We start from the raw sequence: 18724 nt of genomic DNA on the forward strand, positions 1-18724 counted from the left end.
TTGCGGTCTTGGGTAGAGCAGGAACCACACCAAGTTGGCATGGCTGTCCATAGAGAGAATAAAAGGTGTGAATGGTCCAAAGCCTTTCCCCTTATTTTTGTGGCTATGACTCATCTTTCATTCCCTCCCCCTGCAGTATAAATATCTCCCACTTTCTCTGCCTTTTAGCTTTGACAAAGGGTCACCTGGACTCGAAACGTCAGCTCTTTTCTCTCCTTACAGATGCTGCCAGACCTGCTGAGATTTTCCAGCATCTTCTCTTTTTCTGCCCCCCTTCGATGTTATTTTGTTAATGGTTTTCAGGATGGACAGTCCTCCTTTATGATTTTCCGCACTCCTCATGCATGACGCTGAGCAATGGCAATGCTTTTCATTTGGTGATGTTTGAAATGTCTGTGAACGGCAGTGAGCGTGTGATGTGAGTTGTATCATTCATTCTGATGATGCCAGCCAATGGCCTCTGACAATGCTGCTCTGCTCCTGACCAGTAGCCTATTGCAGCTTGATGGGATCCCTATGTTTGGTTGCAGAATGCCGATTCCATTACATAACTGTGCAATCAGTGTCTCTTAGCCTTTACAGCAAATATTGACCTTTTGTCCTGTGGCTCATGTCGAGGACTGGAACGGTGTGAAAGCAATTTTGTTGTCTATGGAGTTGGGTGTCGTTTTCAGTGCTATGTCTCTGTCAGGAGGACGGAGTGAACTACCAGAGAGCAACTGAACGTGTTTTCCCACTTGTGATACTGGCTCGGAGGCAACAATGGGGAATGTTTATTCCATGAAAGCAGTGCCCCTTTAAAAGTTTTTCACCTGGTTGATAAATTAACAGGCAAGCTGTTCGGTTGTATGAAGGGTGTGTTGCTACCCAGGCGAGGGGCCAGCATGTTACTTGGCCTGACTGCAACAAGCAGCCCTTGTTATGACCGGTAGCTGAGCAATTATTTGTTGACATCTGTTAAAACCTTCAGAAGGTGCAGTCACACCAGACTACAACAGATTAGCACAATGAAAGAAGCAATGTTATCACTCATACAACAGTGAAGTGAAGGATTTATTTCACACTCTCTCTCTTTCTTTCCTCTCTCACCCTCACTCTCTCTGTCTCTCTATCATTCTGTCACTCTCCATTTATGCCTGTGTCCCAGTGTTTTCTTTCTTTCTCATTTCACTTTGTGTCTCTTTCCCTGCCAGTCTATTTGTCACTCAGTTTGTCTCTCTATCTGTCTCACTCGTCCTCTGTTTCTGTCTTCTCATTCGCTCTTGCTCTCTTCTTGTGGCTCAGTCTCCCTCTATCATTCTGTTTCTTTACATTTCTGTGTGTGTGTCTGTGTCTCCCTGCATATACCTATATCCCAGTGCTCTCTCTCTCTCTCTCTCACACACACACACACACACTCTAGACTCACATATCTGTGTCTCATTGCTCTTTTTCTCTCTCTCTTTCTGACTGTCACTCTCTTCATCTTTCTCTCCCCAATCGTATATTCATGTCTTATTGCTCTCCCTCTGTCTCTGCTTTTCAGGTTATGCCATCGCTAAGGTTTGTGGTGAAGACGATTGTGAAGGAGAAGGGCTGATTGGGCAGCGCTCTGAGCTCCCTGTGCCATCACAGTCAACCATGGCAGCTGGCGGGGCGAGGGAACCAGCAGATGTTCCCACATGTTTACATCAGGTGAGTGACGGCTAGTGACACTGGGAATGGAAATACCAGTGAGGGAGGGGGGGGCGGGGGGGTGCGGCGAGTCACACAGGGTGACCAGAGCCGCACTATCGGGGGATGTGTCAGTCACACAGTGACAGGGTCACACCATTGAGGAGTCAGTCAGTCACACAGAGTGACAGGGCCGCGCTATTGAGTGGTCAGCCAGTCACACAATGACACGGCTGCACTATCGAGGGGTCAGTCACACAGTGACAGAGCCGCGCCTGTCAAGGGGTCAGTCAGTCATACAGCTGGATCAAGGGGTCAGTCACCGGGACAGGTCTGCACCATCAGGAACAAAGAAAAGTACAGCACAGGAACAGATCCTTCGGCCCTCCAAGCCCGTGCTGATCATGATGCCCCAACTAAACTAAAAAAAAACCTGCCCTTACTCAGTCCGGATCCCTCTATTCCCTCCCTATTCATGCACCCAACCGGATGCCTCTTAAATGTTGCCAATGTGCCTGCTTCCACCACCTCCTCTGGCAGCGTGTTCCAGGCACCCACCACTCTCTGCGTGAAAAATGCCCCCGCCCATCTCCCTTCAACTTTCCCCTGCTCACCTTGAACCTCTGCCCCCTTGTAATTGACACTTCCACATGAGGAAAAAGCCTCTGACTATTCACCCTGTCATAATTTTGTAAACTCCCATCAAGTCTCCCTTCAGCCTCCGTCTTTCCAGTGGAAACAATCCTAGTTTATCCAACCTCTCCTCATGGCCAACACCCTCGAGACCAGGCAGCATCCTGGTGAAACTTCTTTGCACTCTTTCCAAAGCTTCCATGTCCTTCTGGGTAGTGTGGTGACCACAACTGCACGCAATACTCCAAATGCAGTTGAACCAAGGGGTCAGTCAGTCACAGAGTAACAGAACCGCCGTATTGAAGGATCGCACACAGTTCTTTCTCCTAACCATTGATTTGTTTCTTTGTGGTTTTATAGTCACAGGTCTCCTGGTGATTGAGATAAGTTAATGCAATGAGGTGCCACTCATGCTCATGTTATATACTTGCATCTGGAATCAATCTTCTGCGAGAGAGCAATGGCCCAGGGGTCTCCTGGGTAATGAAGAGGGTCAGTATATTAAGCTGGGATAATGAGAGAGTCAGGCCTCAGTGTTAGCAAAGCTTTGAGCTCCCCAAAGAAATCCTTGGCACAGATTATTTTTTGGTGTAGGCGTGGTCCCAGACAGCAAGTTGATTGAAAGCCTTTTTCAGAGCCCAAAATAAAATAAAATCACTCTCTCTCATAATCTAGGCTGATACTCCCAGTGTAGTACTGAGGGAGGGCTGCACTGTCAGAGATGCTGTGATTCGGATGAGAGGCCCTGTCTGCCTGTTGGTTGGGCTATAAAAATCCCCCAAGGCCACTATTTTGAAGAAGGGCAGTTCTCCCCCAGTGTCCTGGCCAATGCTTATCCCTCAATCAATATCACATAACAAAGAACAGATTATTTGGTCATTGTCTCATTGCTGTTTGTGGGAGCTTGCTGTGTAAAAATTGGCTGCAACATTTCCTACATCACAACAGGAACAACACTTCAAAAGTTCTTAGTTGGCTGTAGAGCGCTTTAGGACATCCTGAGGTCATGAATGGTGTGATAAAAATGTAGTTTCTTTCATTGGCAAGCAGGAAAGTGTGGTTGACTATTGAGATCCAAGCTCCAGCTAACCTTTCCCCTCTTTTGCTCTAAGATCCTACGGTCAAATCAGGCACACTCACCACCACTCAATAAAGGATAGGAACTGAACCTTGGAATTCCTGTACTCCTGGTTCCACATTGGGCTTCCATTTGTATTGGACACGTTCAATATTAAAAGCATTTGGAACACAGTGACCATTCCATTATCCTCCACATACATCCTTCATCCCTAGAAACTGTCCCAACTAAAACATCATCAGCTTCACCATTCCTCAGTCAATCCTTCAACACTTTATAACAGAATCACAGAAAGCACCAAAGACTGCTACATAAGATAAAGATGCACGGTGTTACGGGTAATGCATTATCATGGGTAGAGGATTGGTTAACTAACAGAAAGCAAAGAGTGGGGGTAAATGGGTGTTCGTTTGTTTGGCGATCAGTGAGTAGTGGTGTGCCTCAGGGATCAGTGCTGGGACCGCAATTGTTTACGATTTACATAGATGATTTGGAGTTGGGGACCAAGTGTAGTGTGTCAAAATTCGCAGATGACACTAAGATGGGTGGCAGAGCAAAGTGTGCAGAGGACGCTGAAAGTCTGCAAAGGGATATAGATAATCTAAGTGAGTGGGCGAGAGTCTGGCAGATGGAGTACAATGTTGATAAATGTGAGGTCATCCATTTTGGTGGGAATAACAGCAAAATGGACTATTATTTAAATGGTAAAAAATTGCAGCATGCTGCTGTGCAGAGGGACCTGGGTGTCCTTGTGCAAGAATCACAAGGAGTTGGTTTGCAGGTGCAGCAGGTAATTAAGAAAGCAAATGGAATTTTGTCCTTTGTTGCTCGAGGGATGGAGTTTAAAAACAGCGAGGTTATGTTGCAGTTGTATAAGGTGTTGGTGAGGCCACACCTGGAGTACTGTGTACAATTTTGGTCTCCTTACTTGAGAAAGGATATACTGGCACTGGAGGGGGTGCAGAGGAGATTCACTAGGTTGATTCCGGAGTTGAGAGGGTTGGCTTAGTAGGAGAGACTGAGTAGACTGGGGCTATACTCATTGGAATTCAGAAGAATGAGGGGAGATCTTATAGAAACATATAAGATTATGAAGGGAATAGATAAGATAGAAGCAGGGAAGTTGTTTCCACTGACGGGTGAAACTAGAACTAGGGGGCATAGCCTCAAAATAAGGGGAAGCAGATTTAGGACTGAGTTGAGAAGGAACTTCTTCACACAACGGGTTGTGAATCTGTGGAATTCCCTGCCCAGTGAAGCAGTTGGGGCTACCTCATTGAATGTTTTTAAGGCAAGGATAGATAAATTTTTGAACAGTAAAGGAATTAAGGGTTATGGTGAGCGGACAGGTAAGTGGAGCTAAGTCCACGAAAAGATCAGCCATGAACTTATTGAATGGCGGAGCAGGCTCGAGGGGCCAGATGGCCTCCTCCTGCTCCCAGTTCTTATGTTCTTATGTTATAGCATAGAAGGAGGCCATTCGGCCCATCTTGTCTATGCTGGCCGTCTCAAGGAGCAAATTATCGAGATCTCTCCACCGCCTTGCCTCCTATAATCCTGCATATTCTTTCTTTTCAGATAATAATCTGATTCCCTCTTTAATGCCTCGATCGAACCTGCCTCCACCACAGTCTCGATCAGCGCATTCCAGATCCTAACCACTCGCTGCATGAAAAAAGTTTGTCCTCATGTCGCCATTCCTTCTTTTACCAATTCTGTGTCCACCAATGGGAACAGTTTTACCCTATCTATTCTGTCCAGACCCCTCATGATTTTCAATGTCTCTATCAAATCCCCTCTCAACCTTGCATACAAATATACATTCGAACATACAAGTTCATCATATAAATCATAGAATCCCTACAGTACAGAAAGAGGCCATTCGGCCCATCGAGTCTGCACCGACCACAATCCCACCCAGACCCTACTCCCATATCCCTACATATTTTACCCACTAACCCCTCTAACCTACGCATCTCAGGACACTAAGGGGCAATTTTAACATGGCCAATCAACCTAACCCGCACATCTTTGGACTGTGGGAGGAAACCGGAGCACCTGGAGGAAACCCACGCAGACACGAGGAGAATGTGCAAACTCCACACAGACAGTGACCCAAGCCGGGAATCGAACTCAGGTCCCTGGTGCTGTGAAGCAGCAGTGCTAACCACTGCGCCACCGTGCCGCCCAGGAACAGAGTTAGGAACAGGAGTAGGCCATTCAGCACCTTGAGTTGGCTCTGCCACTCAATAAGATCATGGTTGATCTGATTGTAACCTCAACTCCAAATTCCCACCTACCTCCGATAACCTTTCGCCCCCTTGATTATCAAGAATTTATCTAGCCCTGCCTTAAAAATATTTGAATGGCAGAACCTTCCGGTCCCACCTGCTGGCAGGATTTACCGATGCCACCAAAGTTGATGGGCTTTTGGCTGGCTTGCCACATTTTCCAGTTTCATCTATGACGGGGCAGGGAAATCCCAGGCAAAGACTCTGCTACCACCGCCTTTTTGAGGAAGAGAGTTCGAAAGACTTCAAAAACCATCTCTTCTCCAAGGAAAACAGTCCCAACTTTTCCGTTCTCTGTCCCACAACTGCATTCCTCATCCCTGGAACTATTCTTGTGAATCTTTTCTGCACCCGCTCCAATGCCTTCACATCCTTCCTCAATCAAAACATAATGTCAAAAACTAAAGATTAATTTGTCTCCCATGAGATTTGTTATTCTGTTGCTCTTTGAAAAGTGATTAAAAAATGCCTCCTTTATATTCCTTTCCGAATAAAACAACCAGAGAGTTTCATAATGATCAATTAATACTGACATTCGTCAATCCACTGAGCCACTTTGACAATTTAATTTCCCTTCTGATTTTAGTTTAATTGTTTGCCTTTTTAACACCTGTTTCTATCTCAGGTGATGTACAGACACATCCATGTGACTCTGGGAAATTACTTATTTCCACTTTGCCTCAAATTGCTTAAGGCACTAATCTAGTCATCAACACCACCACCTCCACCCTCCTGATCTCCATAACCAGCTCCACAACCCTCCGAGATGTCTGCACTCTTGGTGAGGCCGCATCAGGAGTATTGCGCACAGTTTTGGTCCCCTTATTTGAGGAAAGATGTAGTGGCATTGGAGGCAGTTCAGAGGAGGTTCACTAGATTGATTCCAGAGATGAGGGGTTTGTTGTATGAAGAGAGATTGAACAGTTTAGGCCTATATTCTCTGAAGAGTGAGGGGAGATCAAATTGAGGCATACAAGATGATAAAAGGTATGGATAAAGTAGACATGGAGCAGATGCTTCCTCTTAGATCATCGAAACCCCACAGTGCAGAAGGAGGTCATTCGGCCCATCGAGTTTGCACCGACAACAATCCCGCCCTATCCCTGCAACTCCACATATTTACCCGACTAATCCCTCTAACCTACACATCCCGGGACACTAAAGGGCAATTTATCATGGCCAATGCACCTAACCTGCACATCATTGGACTGTGGGACGAAACAGGAGCACCCAGAAGAAACCCACACAGACACAGGGAGAACATGCAAACTCCACACAGACGGTGACCCAAACCGGGAATCAAACCTGGGTCCCTAGCACTGTGAGGCAGCAGTGCTAACCACCGTGCCGCCTTTTTGTGAGGCATTCTAGGACGAGAAGTCACAGTTTTAGGATAAGGGGTAGAGTTGAGGAGAAACTACTTCTCCTAAAGGGCTGTGAATCTGTGGAATTCGCTACCCCAGAGTGCGGTGGGTGCTGGGTCAGTGAGTAAATTTAAGGAGGAGTTAGACAGATTTTTAATTGGTAATGGGTTGAAAGGTTATGGGGAGAAGGCAGGAAAATGGCGATGAGGAGCATGTCAGCCATGATCGAATAGTAGAGCGGATTCGATGGGCTGAAAGGCCTAATTCTGCTCCTGTATCTTGTGAACTTATGAACTCCTCTAATTCTGACCGCTTGTTCCACTATTGGGACAGCTGTGCCTTCAATCACGTGGACCCTAAGCTCTGGAATTCACTCCCTAAACTATGATTCTATGAACTTATTTTTGGTGTCTCTAAAATAATAAATCATTCCGAGGTGGTGTCTCACAGGGGCATTTATCAAACAACATGGGGTGAATTTTACAGTCCCGCCCGCCACGGGAATGGGAGCGGGCGAGGGACGAACCGTGGAAAAACCTGTTAACCTCGGGTGGGCTTAAAATCCCACCCATTAGTCACACAAGGTGATCATTGGACAGGTGACCAAATGTTTGGTCAATGAGGGAGATTTTGAGGATGGTCTGAAAGGAAGAATGGGGGAGAGGCAGAGTTGTTCAGGGAGTGAATTCCAGAGTTTGGGGTCCATGTGACTGAAGGCCCAGCTGCCCCGGTGGTGGAGCAAGAGGCCAGAATTAGAGGAGTGCAGATATCACTCCTGCAGAGTGCAGGAGGGTTATGGAGCTGGTTACAGAGGTCAGGAGGGTGGGGGTGGTGTGGCCATGGAGGAATTTGAAAACAAGGAAAAGAATTTGAAAAGTGTGGTTTAGCTGGACTGGGAGTCAGTGTAGGTCAGTGAGTGTCGAGGGTTATCGGTGAGCAGAACCTGGTGTGACTTGGGATATGGGCAGCAGAGTTTTGGATGACCTCAAGTTTGCAAAAGTTGTGATGGGCAGTCAGGAGTGCATTAGAAAACCCAGGCAGATCCCAACAAGAGTTCACTGGTCTTGTGGGGAGGGGGGAGAAGGGGGTGGGGGGGAGAGTCTTGCCCCCAAATGCATGTGCATGGGCCTACAAACACATGTGTAAAGTGTTGATCATGTCACCAGCGCTAACTGTAAAGGGCGTGAATAGGGTAACACACTTTGTGTCTGAGGTGATTGCGGTCGCTGCGGTAAACGGCCACAAAACCATTCCTGTTTACAGGCCGAAGATGAGGTCGAGAAGCCGAGTGAGGAAGAGGAGGAAGAAGAAGAACTGGATAAACTGTTGGGCATCGAGCGGCTGAGTGATCTGATTAGTGAACGCCCTCCGCGGGAACCTGAGAGAACCTACAATGAAAAGGACTTTGAATGTAAGTGTGCGTGCGTGTGTAAGTGATCCCCACCCTGTGTCCATATCCTCATCAAACTCCTCTGAAAAGTGTGTGTGTGTTCTTATAGAAAGGGACACATACGAGTTCACAAACCGATTTGTGCAGTATATGAGAGACTGAACCTTCTCCCTGAATGTACCCCACACTAACACTGAGACAAGGGATGGTTCCCGCTGTTCCTGATGCTCTTTATTTTTCTCAAAATGCGTCGAGAGTAAATTCTGCCCAAGAGACTTGCCCTTCCTGTCTGGTTCAATAATCTCTGTCCCCTTAAAGAATCTGCTTTCCTAAGACAACAGTAGCAGGAGAGGTATTCAGATAGGATAGGATTCTCAACAACAAGCCAGATTGCACAATCTACTCGAAAGGATCTAAATTTTTTGACGTAGTATAATCATGTATGACACAGAAGGTGGCCACTCGATCCATCGTGCCTGTGCCAGCTCTTTGATAGAGCTATCCAATGAATCTCCCTCTCCTGCTCTTCCCCCATAACCCTGTAAATTTTTCCCCTTCAAGTGTTTATCCAATTACATTTTGGAAGTTACTATTGATTTTGCTTCCACTGCGTTTTCAGGCCGTTCATTCCAGATCACAACACCTCACCATCTTAAGGTTTCCTTTTGTTAATTATTTAAATCTATTTAACCTCAGCTTACTGACCTCCTGCCATTGGAAACAGATTCTTCTTAATGATCGTCAAACTCTTCATAATTTTCAATACATGAGGTACACAAAGATATACTGATGGGCTGATATGATGCAGGAATGATGTGGAGATGCCGGCGTTGGACTGGGGTGGGCACAGTAAGAAGTCTCTCAACACCAGGTTAAAGTCCAACAGGTTTAGTTGGATTCACTTTTTTTGGAATCATGAGCTTTCGGAGCACTGCTCCTTCATCAGGTGAGTGGAGAGGTGGGTTCACAAACATGGCATATATAGACAGAGACTCAATTGCAAGATAATGGTTGGAATGTGAGTCTTTACAGGTAATCAAGTCTTTACAGGTATACACAGTACAAGTGGAGAGAGGGATAATCATAGGTTAAAGAGGTGTGAATTGTCTCAAGCCAGGACAGTTAGCTGGATTTTGCAAGCCCAGGTCAAATGGTGGGGGTTACGTGTAGTGTGACATGAACCCAAGATCCCGGTTGAGGACGTCCATCACTCACCTGATGAAGGAGCAGCGCTCCGAAAGCTCATGATTCCAAATAAACCTGCTGGACTTTAACCTGGTGTTGTGTGACTTCTTACTGTGATGTAGGGAGGGAGAAGGAGCATGTGGAGCATAAACACCAGCATGAACTAGTTGGGCCGAATGGTCTGTTTCTGGGCTGTAAAGTTCTCTGTAATCCTGTGTAATCACCAGATCATCGACAGACGTCCCACCACATTCACCACCCACTCTCAGCGCGCCTGCCACATCATATGCGCTTCAGGAGAAAGGTCTCTCGCCCAGAGCGGAAGAAGAAGAGAAGGAGGAAAAAGAAAAAGACTTCAGTGCCTCCGTCTGAGGTAACGCCCACCATCCAGGAAGTGGATGAGGAGGAAGAGGAGGCCTCGGAATTCGAGTCCCAGGACAAAGATCTGTCGGCAAGCGAGGAGATGCGCGACCAGCCCAAGGTTTATATATAGAATAACAGATACCGGGGAGAGAGTTACAGACTGGAATCTAATCGAGGGGTTCGGGGTGGTTTATATATAGAATAACAGATACCGGGGAGAGAGTTACAGACTGGAATCTAATCGAGGGGTTCGGGGTTGTTTATATATAGAATAACAGATACCCAGGAGTGAGTTACAGACTGGAATCTAATCGAGGGGTTCGGGGTGGTTTATATATAGAATAACAGATACCCGGGAGTGAGATACAGACAGGAATCAAATCGAGGGGTTCGGGGTGGTTTATATATAGAATAACAGATACCCGGGAGTGAGTTCCAGACTGGAATTTAATCGAGGGGTTCGGGGTGGTTTATATATAGAATAACAGATACCCAGGAGTGAGTTCCAGACTGGAATTTAATCGAGGGGTTCGGGGTGGTTTATATATAGAATAACAGATACCCGGGAGTGAGTTACAGACTGGAATCTAATCGAGGGGTTCGGGGTTGTTTATATATAGAATAACAGATACCCGGGAGTGAGATACAGACAGGAATCAAATCGAGGGGTTCGGGGTGGTTTATATATAGAATAACAGATACCCGGGAGTGAGTTCCAGACTGGAATCTAATCGAGGGGTTCCGGTTGGTTTATATATAGAACAACAGATACCCGGGAGTGAGCTGCAGACTGGAATCTAATCGAGGGGTTCGGGGTGGTTTATATATAGAATAACAGATACCCGGGAGTGAGTTACAGACTGGAATTTAATCGAGGGGTTCCGGTTGGTTTATATATAGAACAACAGATACCCGGGAGTGAGCTGCAGACTGGAATCTAATCGAGGCGTTCAGAGGGGATTATATATAGAACAACAGATACCCGGGAGTGAGCTGCAGACTGGAATCTAATCCAGGGGTTCAGGGTGGTTTGTATATAGAATAACAGATACCCGGGAGTGAGTTACAGACTGGAATCTAATCGAGGGGTTCGGGGTGGTTTATATATAGAATAACAGATACCCGGGAGTGAGTTACAGACTGGAATCTAATCTCGGGGTTCAGGGTGGTTTATATATAGAATAACAGATACCCGGGAGTGAGATACAGTCTGATATCGAATGGAGGAGTTTGGAGGGACCAACGGAAACTGTTTCCCCTTATTTTCTCTATTAAAAAAAATATTCTGAACGCTTACATTCAATCTTCCCTTCATCTTCTTGAAGTCTGCCATCTCTATTGAATGATGGGGTAAGAGATTGTGGTGGAGAGGGAGAGATGGCAGAGACTGGAGCAAGACTCGGGTGGCAGGGACATCATCATCTGTTTGAAGTGGTCGCTGATATTTGCTCTCCATCTTTTCACAGTGCCATCTTACTTCACCTGAATCGACCGAGTCTCTCGTGATTGAGCAGCAGAGGCTAGATTCTCCCCAACAGCCACCGGAACCTTATTCAGCAAAGGCAGAGAGGTCAGATTCTGCCCCGGGGGCCAACCCCCAAACTGTGTACATGACAGGAACAGGTCCGCTGCCCTCACTTTGTGCTGTTGGTGAGGTTTGGCTCGCCACCCAGCACTCCCCTGGGAGGAGTAAATATCTGTCCAGGGACTCCTGCTCCTGACTACCATCCAGTGGCCACTGCTCTAATGGACAATGGGTCAGGAACAACCTCAAATGTCCTGCTAGTGGTCACTTAGCTTGCCAGACCATGGGGAAACAGTTGTGGGGAGTGGACTAATTGGATAGCTCAAAGAGCCGGCACAATCACGATGGACTGAGTGGCCTCCTCCTGTATCATATGACACTGTCATCAGGGGTGACCCTCGGAACCATCACTCACATTAGAATCACAGAATGGATACAACACAGAAGGAGGCCATTCAGCCTGTCCTGTCTATACTGGCTCTCTGCATAAGCAACTCCCCTAGTCCTACTCCTCCGCCTTTTCCTTGTAGCCCCACAATTAATTCTCTTCAGATAATTACCCAATTCTGCTTTGAATGCTGTGATTGATTTTGCCTCCAGCCCACTCTCAGGCAGCGCATTCTGGATCTCAAACCACTGGCTGTGTAAAAATGTTACCCTCACCTTGCCTTTGGTTCTTTTGCCAGTCGCCTTAAATTTGTGTCCCTCTAGTTCCCCACCCTTCCGCCAATATACTTCGCCCAGAGACAAGATGACACAATCATCTTCATTCCTCATTACTCACTGATATAAGACACCCGCATCGTCCTGCTGTTTCTATTCCATTAGGCTGACTCCTGAAGCAAAGCTTTTTTTAAATATTTATTTTTCTCCCCCTTCCACAGTTTTCTGAAACCTCCCCAGGATTCCCCACACGCCCTCCTGAGGAGCCCTGACAAGCGGAAGACCCTACACCGGCTGGCGAGCGGCCAGCGAGCCCGTTACGACCTGCGGGAAAGGATCTGCATTGGGAGTATGACTGCACTCGGAGCCACCGTGTATCAGAAAGTGCCAACCGATGACGCGGAGGCGCAGATGCTCGCCAGCGCTGACCTGGACTATATGAAAAGTAAGGAACAGTCAGTACCAGGATATATAGGGATTGATGTGCAGGGAGGGCACACACAGATAATATACATGGAGAACATTCAGTGAGAACATGCAGCAATAACTAATAAATGACATTAACCCAACAAAGTAACTTAGAATCAATACAGTGCAGAAGGAGGCCATTTGGCCCATCAAGTCTGAACCGACTCTGCGAGAGAGCGTCTTACCCAGGCCCAACCCCATCCCAAGCCCGTGACCCCACCCATTTACCACACTAATCCCCCAACCTACGCATCGTGGGACACCATGGGGCAATTGAGCATGGCCAATCCGTCTAATCTGCACATCTTTGGAATGTGGGAGGAAACAGGAGCACCCGGAGGAAACCCACGCAGACACAGGGGGGGAAAGTGTAAACTCCGCACAGACAGTGACCCGACACTGGACTCGAACCCGGGTCCTTGGTGTTGTGAGGCAGCAGTGCTAACACCGTGCCACGCACTAATGCATATTGATAATACATAGCAATCACACAGAGGGAGAATGCACGGGCAGCACGGTGGCACAGTGGTGAGCACTGCTGCCTCACAGCATCAAGGACCCGGGTTCGATTCCCGGCTTGGGTGACTGTGTGGAGTTTGCACATTTTCCCTGTGTTTGCCGTGGGTTTCCACCGGATGCTCCGGTTTCCTCCCACAGTCCAAAGATGTGCGGGTTAGATGCAATGGCCATGCTAAATTTCCCCTTAGTGGCCTGGGATATATAGGTTAGAGGGACTAGCGAGGTAAATGTGTGGGGATAGGGTCTGGGGTGGGATTGTGGTTGGTGCAGACTCAATGAGCTGAATGGCCTCCTTTTGCACTGTAGGGTTTCTATGGTTTCAATGGACAGCAATATCGCGCAGTGAACACAGGCACAATGTACAGTGATACCGTCTACAAACAATTGACCATTATAAAGTGGACATTTTCCTTCCTGTCTAAATAAGGCTACCAATGACAGCATGCATATTGGTGGAAGATATGTAACAGAATCAGGAACATTTTGATATGTATTCTGGTATAGGTTAAAACTGGAAATTTACGATTCATAGATCGAGAACCAAAACCTCTTGGATTGCCCTTCCGAATGGATTCCACTTACAACTTTACGTGTTGCGGTGAAAAGATGAATTCTGAAGGGTAATAAGATTGAGGGCAGAGAGAGATGTGGGGTTTAGGGAGGGATTCCAGAGCTTGGGTCCTAATCGGCTGAAGACAGGACCACAAGCGATGGACTGATTAAAATCTTGGATGTGTGGAAGGACAGAACTGGGCGAATGCAGAAATAATAATAGGTATCAGAGCTCGTGAACCCTCGTGATTTCTGCGCTCTCTTCATGTCCACCTCTTGCGCATCCCCAAGTTTAATCGCTCCAGTACTGGTGGTCATGCCTAACACTGCCCATGTTGCAAGCTGTAACACTAATAAATAAACTTTAAAACTGTGGAATTCCCTCCCAAACCCTCTCTGCCTATCTATTCTTCTTTAATTCACTCTCTAAAACTGACCTCTGTGGCTAAGCTGCTGGATACTGCCATAAGATCTCCATACAAATTTTGTTTGATTACGCTCCTGTGAAGCACCTTGGCATGTTTTACTACGTTAACTGCGTTACTTAAATATGAATTCTTGTTGTGGGGACCTGGTGTGCATCAGAATGATGGGAATAGACACACTCTGTGTAACTACACTGCCTCTTGACCTTGAGACTCGCTGCGGAGTTGCTTCGAGAGCGGGGAGCTAAGACTGAGTAGCCAGCAGGAGGGAGAAAGCTGGGGGGATGGAAAATACGATGGGTTGAAACGGAGGCAAAGTCAAGGGGAAGAGCAGTCGAGATCAAGATGTGGAGAGTGGTTGGCATGGCGAGGTTGGGAAAAGAAGGGCTGAAGATTGATGGAGAGACTGTGGTGGAGCTGGTTACGAAAGGGTTATCAGCTGAAAATGCCAAATTGCCTTTCCTCGATCAAGTGACAGGATATTGGATTGGAGTCTGACATCATGGAAATGGGCTGAAAGCCTGGAGGACAAAAATGTTCAAAGCAGTCGCCTAGTCGGCAGGGATTCGCTTCTCCTATCGACATCAGCCTGATCAATGATAATACCACCAAGTTCCAATTCACCACTCTAAAGCCCATTGCAAATCTCCGAGGACCAAGTGAGCATCGCCGGACTCTCACCCTGCTGCGTTGCTACTTCTATTATTGATGCCTGTGTTCTGCCCTCATCCTGTTTGAAGATCTCACCTGAAGAAAGAGTGACACTCCGAAAGCTTGTGCTATCAAATAAACCTGTTGGACTTTAACCTGGTGTTGTGAGACTTCTTACTGTGCCCACCCTGGTCCAACACCGGCATCTCCACATCATGGCGAAGATGATGGACACGGAGGACTCCGGCGATGACCGGGACCCAGACACCGATGTCTTTGAACTCATCGGGAACGAAGACTTTGAAGAATTTGCCCTTGATTTTGACGATTATGACCTGTGGGAGACAATTAATACCTGTCTTCATAACAAGGAGAAACCCTGTAAGTAGCAAGACTGTGAGGGTGATGTTCTTAAAAACAAGTGAGGGGAATATCAAAGCAATCACATCTGTGAAGTTGTTTTGCCAACCCCTGTAAATGCCTCTGGGTGATTTCCACACTAAGTGAATTTAGAGTTCAGTGACTGGTGTTCCGGACACAAACTTATCAACAAATTTGCACAATAAACAGAGTGAAGTGGACAGTTAATCGTTCTTCTAGGTGAGGGATTGGTGTTGGCCGGGGCATCAGAAAAATTCCTACCCTTTATAGAGTCAGAGGATCTTAAACACCCAACCGACAGGCTCCAGCTTAATGTCTGACCTTGGTGCAGCATTTCTGACAGCGAAGTGTCCACTCTGCATTGCCCATCCAACTGTATCGTGCAACTTCAGTACTGTCCCTCTGACAGGGCAGTACCCTCTCAATACTACCCCTTCCACTGTTCAGTGTAACCTCAGTACTGACCCTCCGTCAATGCAGCATTCCCCTTCGACTGTGTAGTAAAATCTTAATAGTGACTCTCTGACAGTGCAGCACTCTCTCAGTACTGACCTTCTGACAGTGCTGCACTCCCTCAGCACTGACCCTCTGACAGTGCAGCACTCCCTCAGCACTGACCCTCTGACAGTGTGGCACTCCCTCAGTACTGACCTTCTGACAGTGCTGCACTCCCTCAGCACTGACCCTCTGACAGTGCGGCACTCTCTCAGTACTGACCTTCTGACAGTGCGGCACTCCCTCAGCACTGACCCTCTGACAGTGCAGCACTCCCTCAGCACTGACCTTCTGACAGTGCAGCACTCCCTCTGTACTGACCCTCTGACAGTGCGGCACTCCCTCAGTACTGACCCTCTGACAGTGCGGCACTCCCTCAGTACTGACCCTCTGACAGTGCGACACTCCCTCAGTACTGACCCTCTGACAGTGCGGCACTCTCTCAGTACTAACCCTCTGACAGTGCGGCACTCCCTCAGTACTGACCTTCTGACAGTGCGGCACTCCCTCAGTACTGACCCTCTGAGAGTGCGGCACTCCCTCAGTACTGACCCTCTGACAGTGCGGCACTCCCTCAGTACTGACCCTCTGACAGTGTCGCACTCCCTCAGTGCTCTCCCTCAGCAAGGCACTGGGATTGTGGGCTAAGTTATTGAAGAACTGGAGTGGGACTCGAACCTGCAACCTTCTGATTCAGGGAAGAATGTCACTGACTAAGCCAAGCAGACACAAGTTCCATCAACAGAAACAGGCACCTTTATCTCCTCTGCTCTGATTCTGGAACTGGTCTGTGACTGGTATATACAGCATATGCTGGAGTACTTCACTCAGCCTTCTTCAACAGCATCTCCCAAACTCGTTAACATCCATTGCCAATAAGGACAAAGGCGACGGGTGTCTGAGAACGTCACCAGCTTCCAAGATGTTCATGCGTCACTCACCATCCTGACTTGGAAACTTATTATAGTTGCTTCATTGTCACAGGGTCAAAATCCTGGAATTCCCGACATTTTAAAAAATTCATTCTTGCGATGTGGGCATGGCTTGCTCGGCCAGCATTCATTGCACATCCCTAATTGCCCTTGTGAAGCTATCGTGGAACCACCTTGAACTGTTGCAATGTATCAAGGGTATTCACACTGTTGTTCTGAAGGGAGTTCCAGGATTTTAACCCAGCCACAGTGAAGGAATGGCCATATATTTCTCAGTCAGGACGGCAAGGTGGCTTGAAGACCCTCAAGGGCTGCAGACACATGGAAACCCCCACCAGCTCGAGGTTTCCCTTCAAGCCACTCACCACCCTGACTTGGAAATATATCGGCCGTTCCTTCATTGTCACTGGGTCAAAATGGAACTCTGTCCCGAACACCACAGGGACTGCGGCGGGTTCAAGAAGGCAGCTCACCACCACCTTCTCAAGGGCAATTAGGGATGGGCAATAAATTCTCGCCGACCCAGCAACACCCACAACCCATGAAAGAATTTTTAAAAAAACTATGTCCTTTAACCCTCTCTGCGCAAAATAAGCTGATCTGATCAACCACAGCAGCCAATTTGTGCAGGGTGAGATCCCACACACAGCCATGTCACATTGACAAAGTGGCCTGTTTTTCAGTGATGCTGACTGAGGGATAACTGTTGGTCTAAGACACCGGAGAGAACAGTCCTGCTCCTCTTTGAAAGGGTGGCTGTGGATCATTCAGGGCAGCAGGTTTAACCCCTCATGTGCAAGTCAGCGCCGGGCAGGAAAGGGTTTTGTTACCTCTTTGGATGTGGCAGCTTGGAGTTGCACGGGTTGGCAGGGTGATTTGCTCTCTCTCTCTCTCTCTCTGTTGAACGCACAGAATTATTGACCAACTGATGTGTGCACTGGGGGGGGATTGAATTGAAATTGATTAGTGGCAGATCGCGGCCTCTGGGTGTTATGGAAAAATGTGTGCGAGAATCACACACAGATAGTTAGAGAAGGTCATTATGACTGACAGTGGGTGGAATTGATCAGCTATTCAGCTTATTTTGAGCATGGAGAGTTAAAGGGCATAGTTTTTAAAAAATTATTTCACGGCGTGTGGGTGTCGCTGGCTAGGGTGAGGATTCATTGTCCATCCCTAATTGCCCTTGAGAAGGTGGTGGTGAGTTGCCGCCTTGAACCCGCCGCAGTCCCTGTGGTGTAGGTACACCCAGTCAGGAGTCTAACAACACCAGGTTAAAGTCCAGCAGGTTTATTTGGTAGCAAACGCCACTAGCTTTCGGAGCGCTGCTCCTTCGTCAGGTGAGTGGGAGATCTGCTATCAAACAGCAAACAGGGCATATAAAGACACAAACTCAATTTACAGAATAATGATTGGAATGTGAGTCTTTACAGCTAATCAAGTCTTAAAGGTACAGACAATGTGAGTGGAGGGAGCATTTAGCACAGGTTAAAGAGATGTGTATTGTCTCCAGACAGGACAGCCAGTGAGATTTTGCAAGCCCAGGCAAGTTGTGGGGGTTACAGATAGTGTGACATGAACCCAAGATCCCGGTTGAGGCCGTCCTCATGTGTGCGGAACCTGGCTATCAGTCTCTGCTCAGCAACTCTGTGCTGTCGTGTGTCGTGAAGGCCGCCTTGGAGAACGCTTACCTGAATATCAGAGGCCGAATGCCCGTGACCGCTGAAGTGCTCCCCAACAGGAAGAGAACAGTCTTGCCTGGTGATTGTCGAGCGGTGTTCATTCATCCGTTGTCGTAGCGTCTGCATAGTTTCCCCAATGTACCATGCCTCGGGACATCCTTTCCTGCAGCGTATCAGGTAGACAACGTTGGCCGAGTTGCAAGTGTATGTACCATGTACCTGGTGGATGGTGTTCTCACGTGAGATGATGGCATCCGTGTCGATGATCCGGCATGTCTTGCAGCGTGTGGCAGGGTTGTGTGGTGTCGTGGTCACTGTTCTCCTGAAGGCTGGGTAGTTTGCTGCGGACAATGGTCTGTTTGAGGTTGTACGGTTGTTTGAAGGCAAGAAGTGGGGGTGTGGGGATGGCCTTGGCGAGATGTTCGTCTTCATCAATGACATGTTGAAGGCTCTGGAGGAGATGTCGTAGCTTCT

General features: G+C 47.6%; 1 protein-coding gene across 1 annotated transcript in view; it reads left to right on the top strand.

The window, feature by feature from the left end:
* The first annotated feature begins 1540 nt into the window (after nt 1–1540).
* The window catches only part of LOC144503482 (anion exchange protein 3-like), a 111509-nt gene continuing 94325 nt past the window's right edge, over nt 1541–18724 (top strand). Inside the window, exons 1-5 of the mRNA XM_078227827.1 lie at nt 1541–1674; nt 8283–8430; nt 9822–10075; nt 11424–11527; nt 12367–12590. Coding sequence (XP_078083953.1) covers nt 1621–1674; nt 8283–8430; nt 9822–10075; nt 11424–11527; nt 12367–12590 — 784 coding nt within the window. The 5' untranslated portion in view covers nt 1541–1620. The remainder of the gene's footprint in view (nt 1675–8282; nt 8431–9821; nt 10076–11423; nt 11528–12366; nt 12591–18724) is intronic.

The sequence above is a fragment of the Mustelus asterias genome, chromosome 14, assembly GCF_964213995.1.
Source record: "Mustelus asterias chromosome 14, sMusAst1.hap1.1, whole genome shotgun sequence".
Classification (NCBI taxonomy): domain Eukaryota; kingdom Metazoa; phylum Chordata; class Chondrichthyes; order Carcharhiniformes; family Triakidae; genus Mustelus; species Mustelus asterias.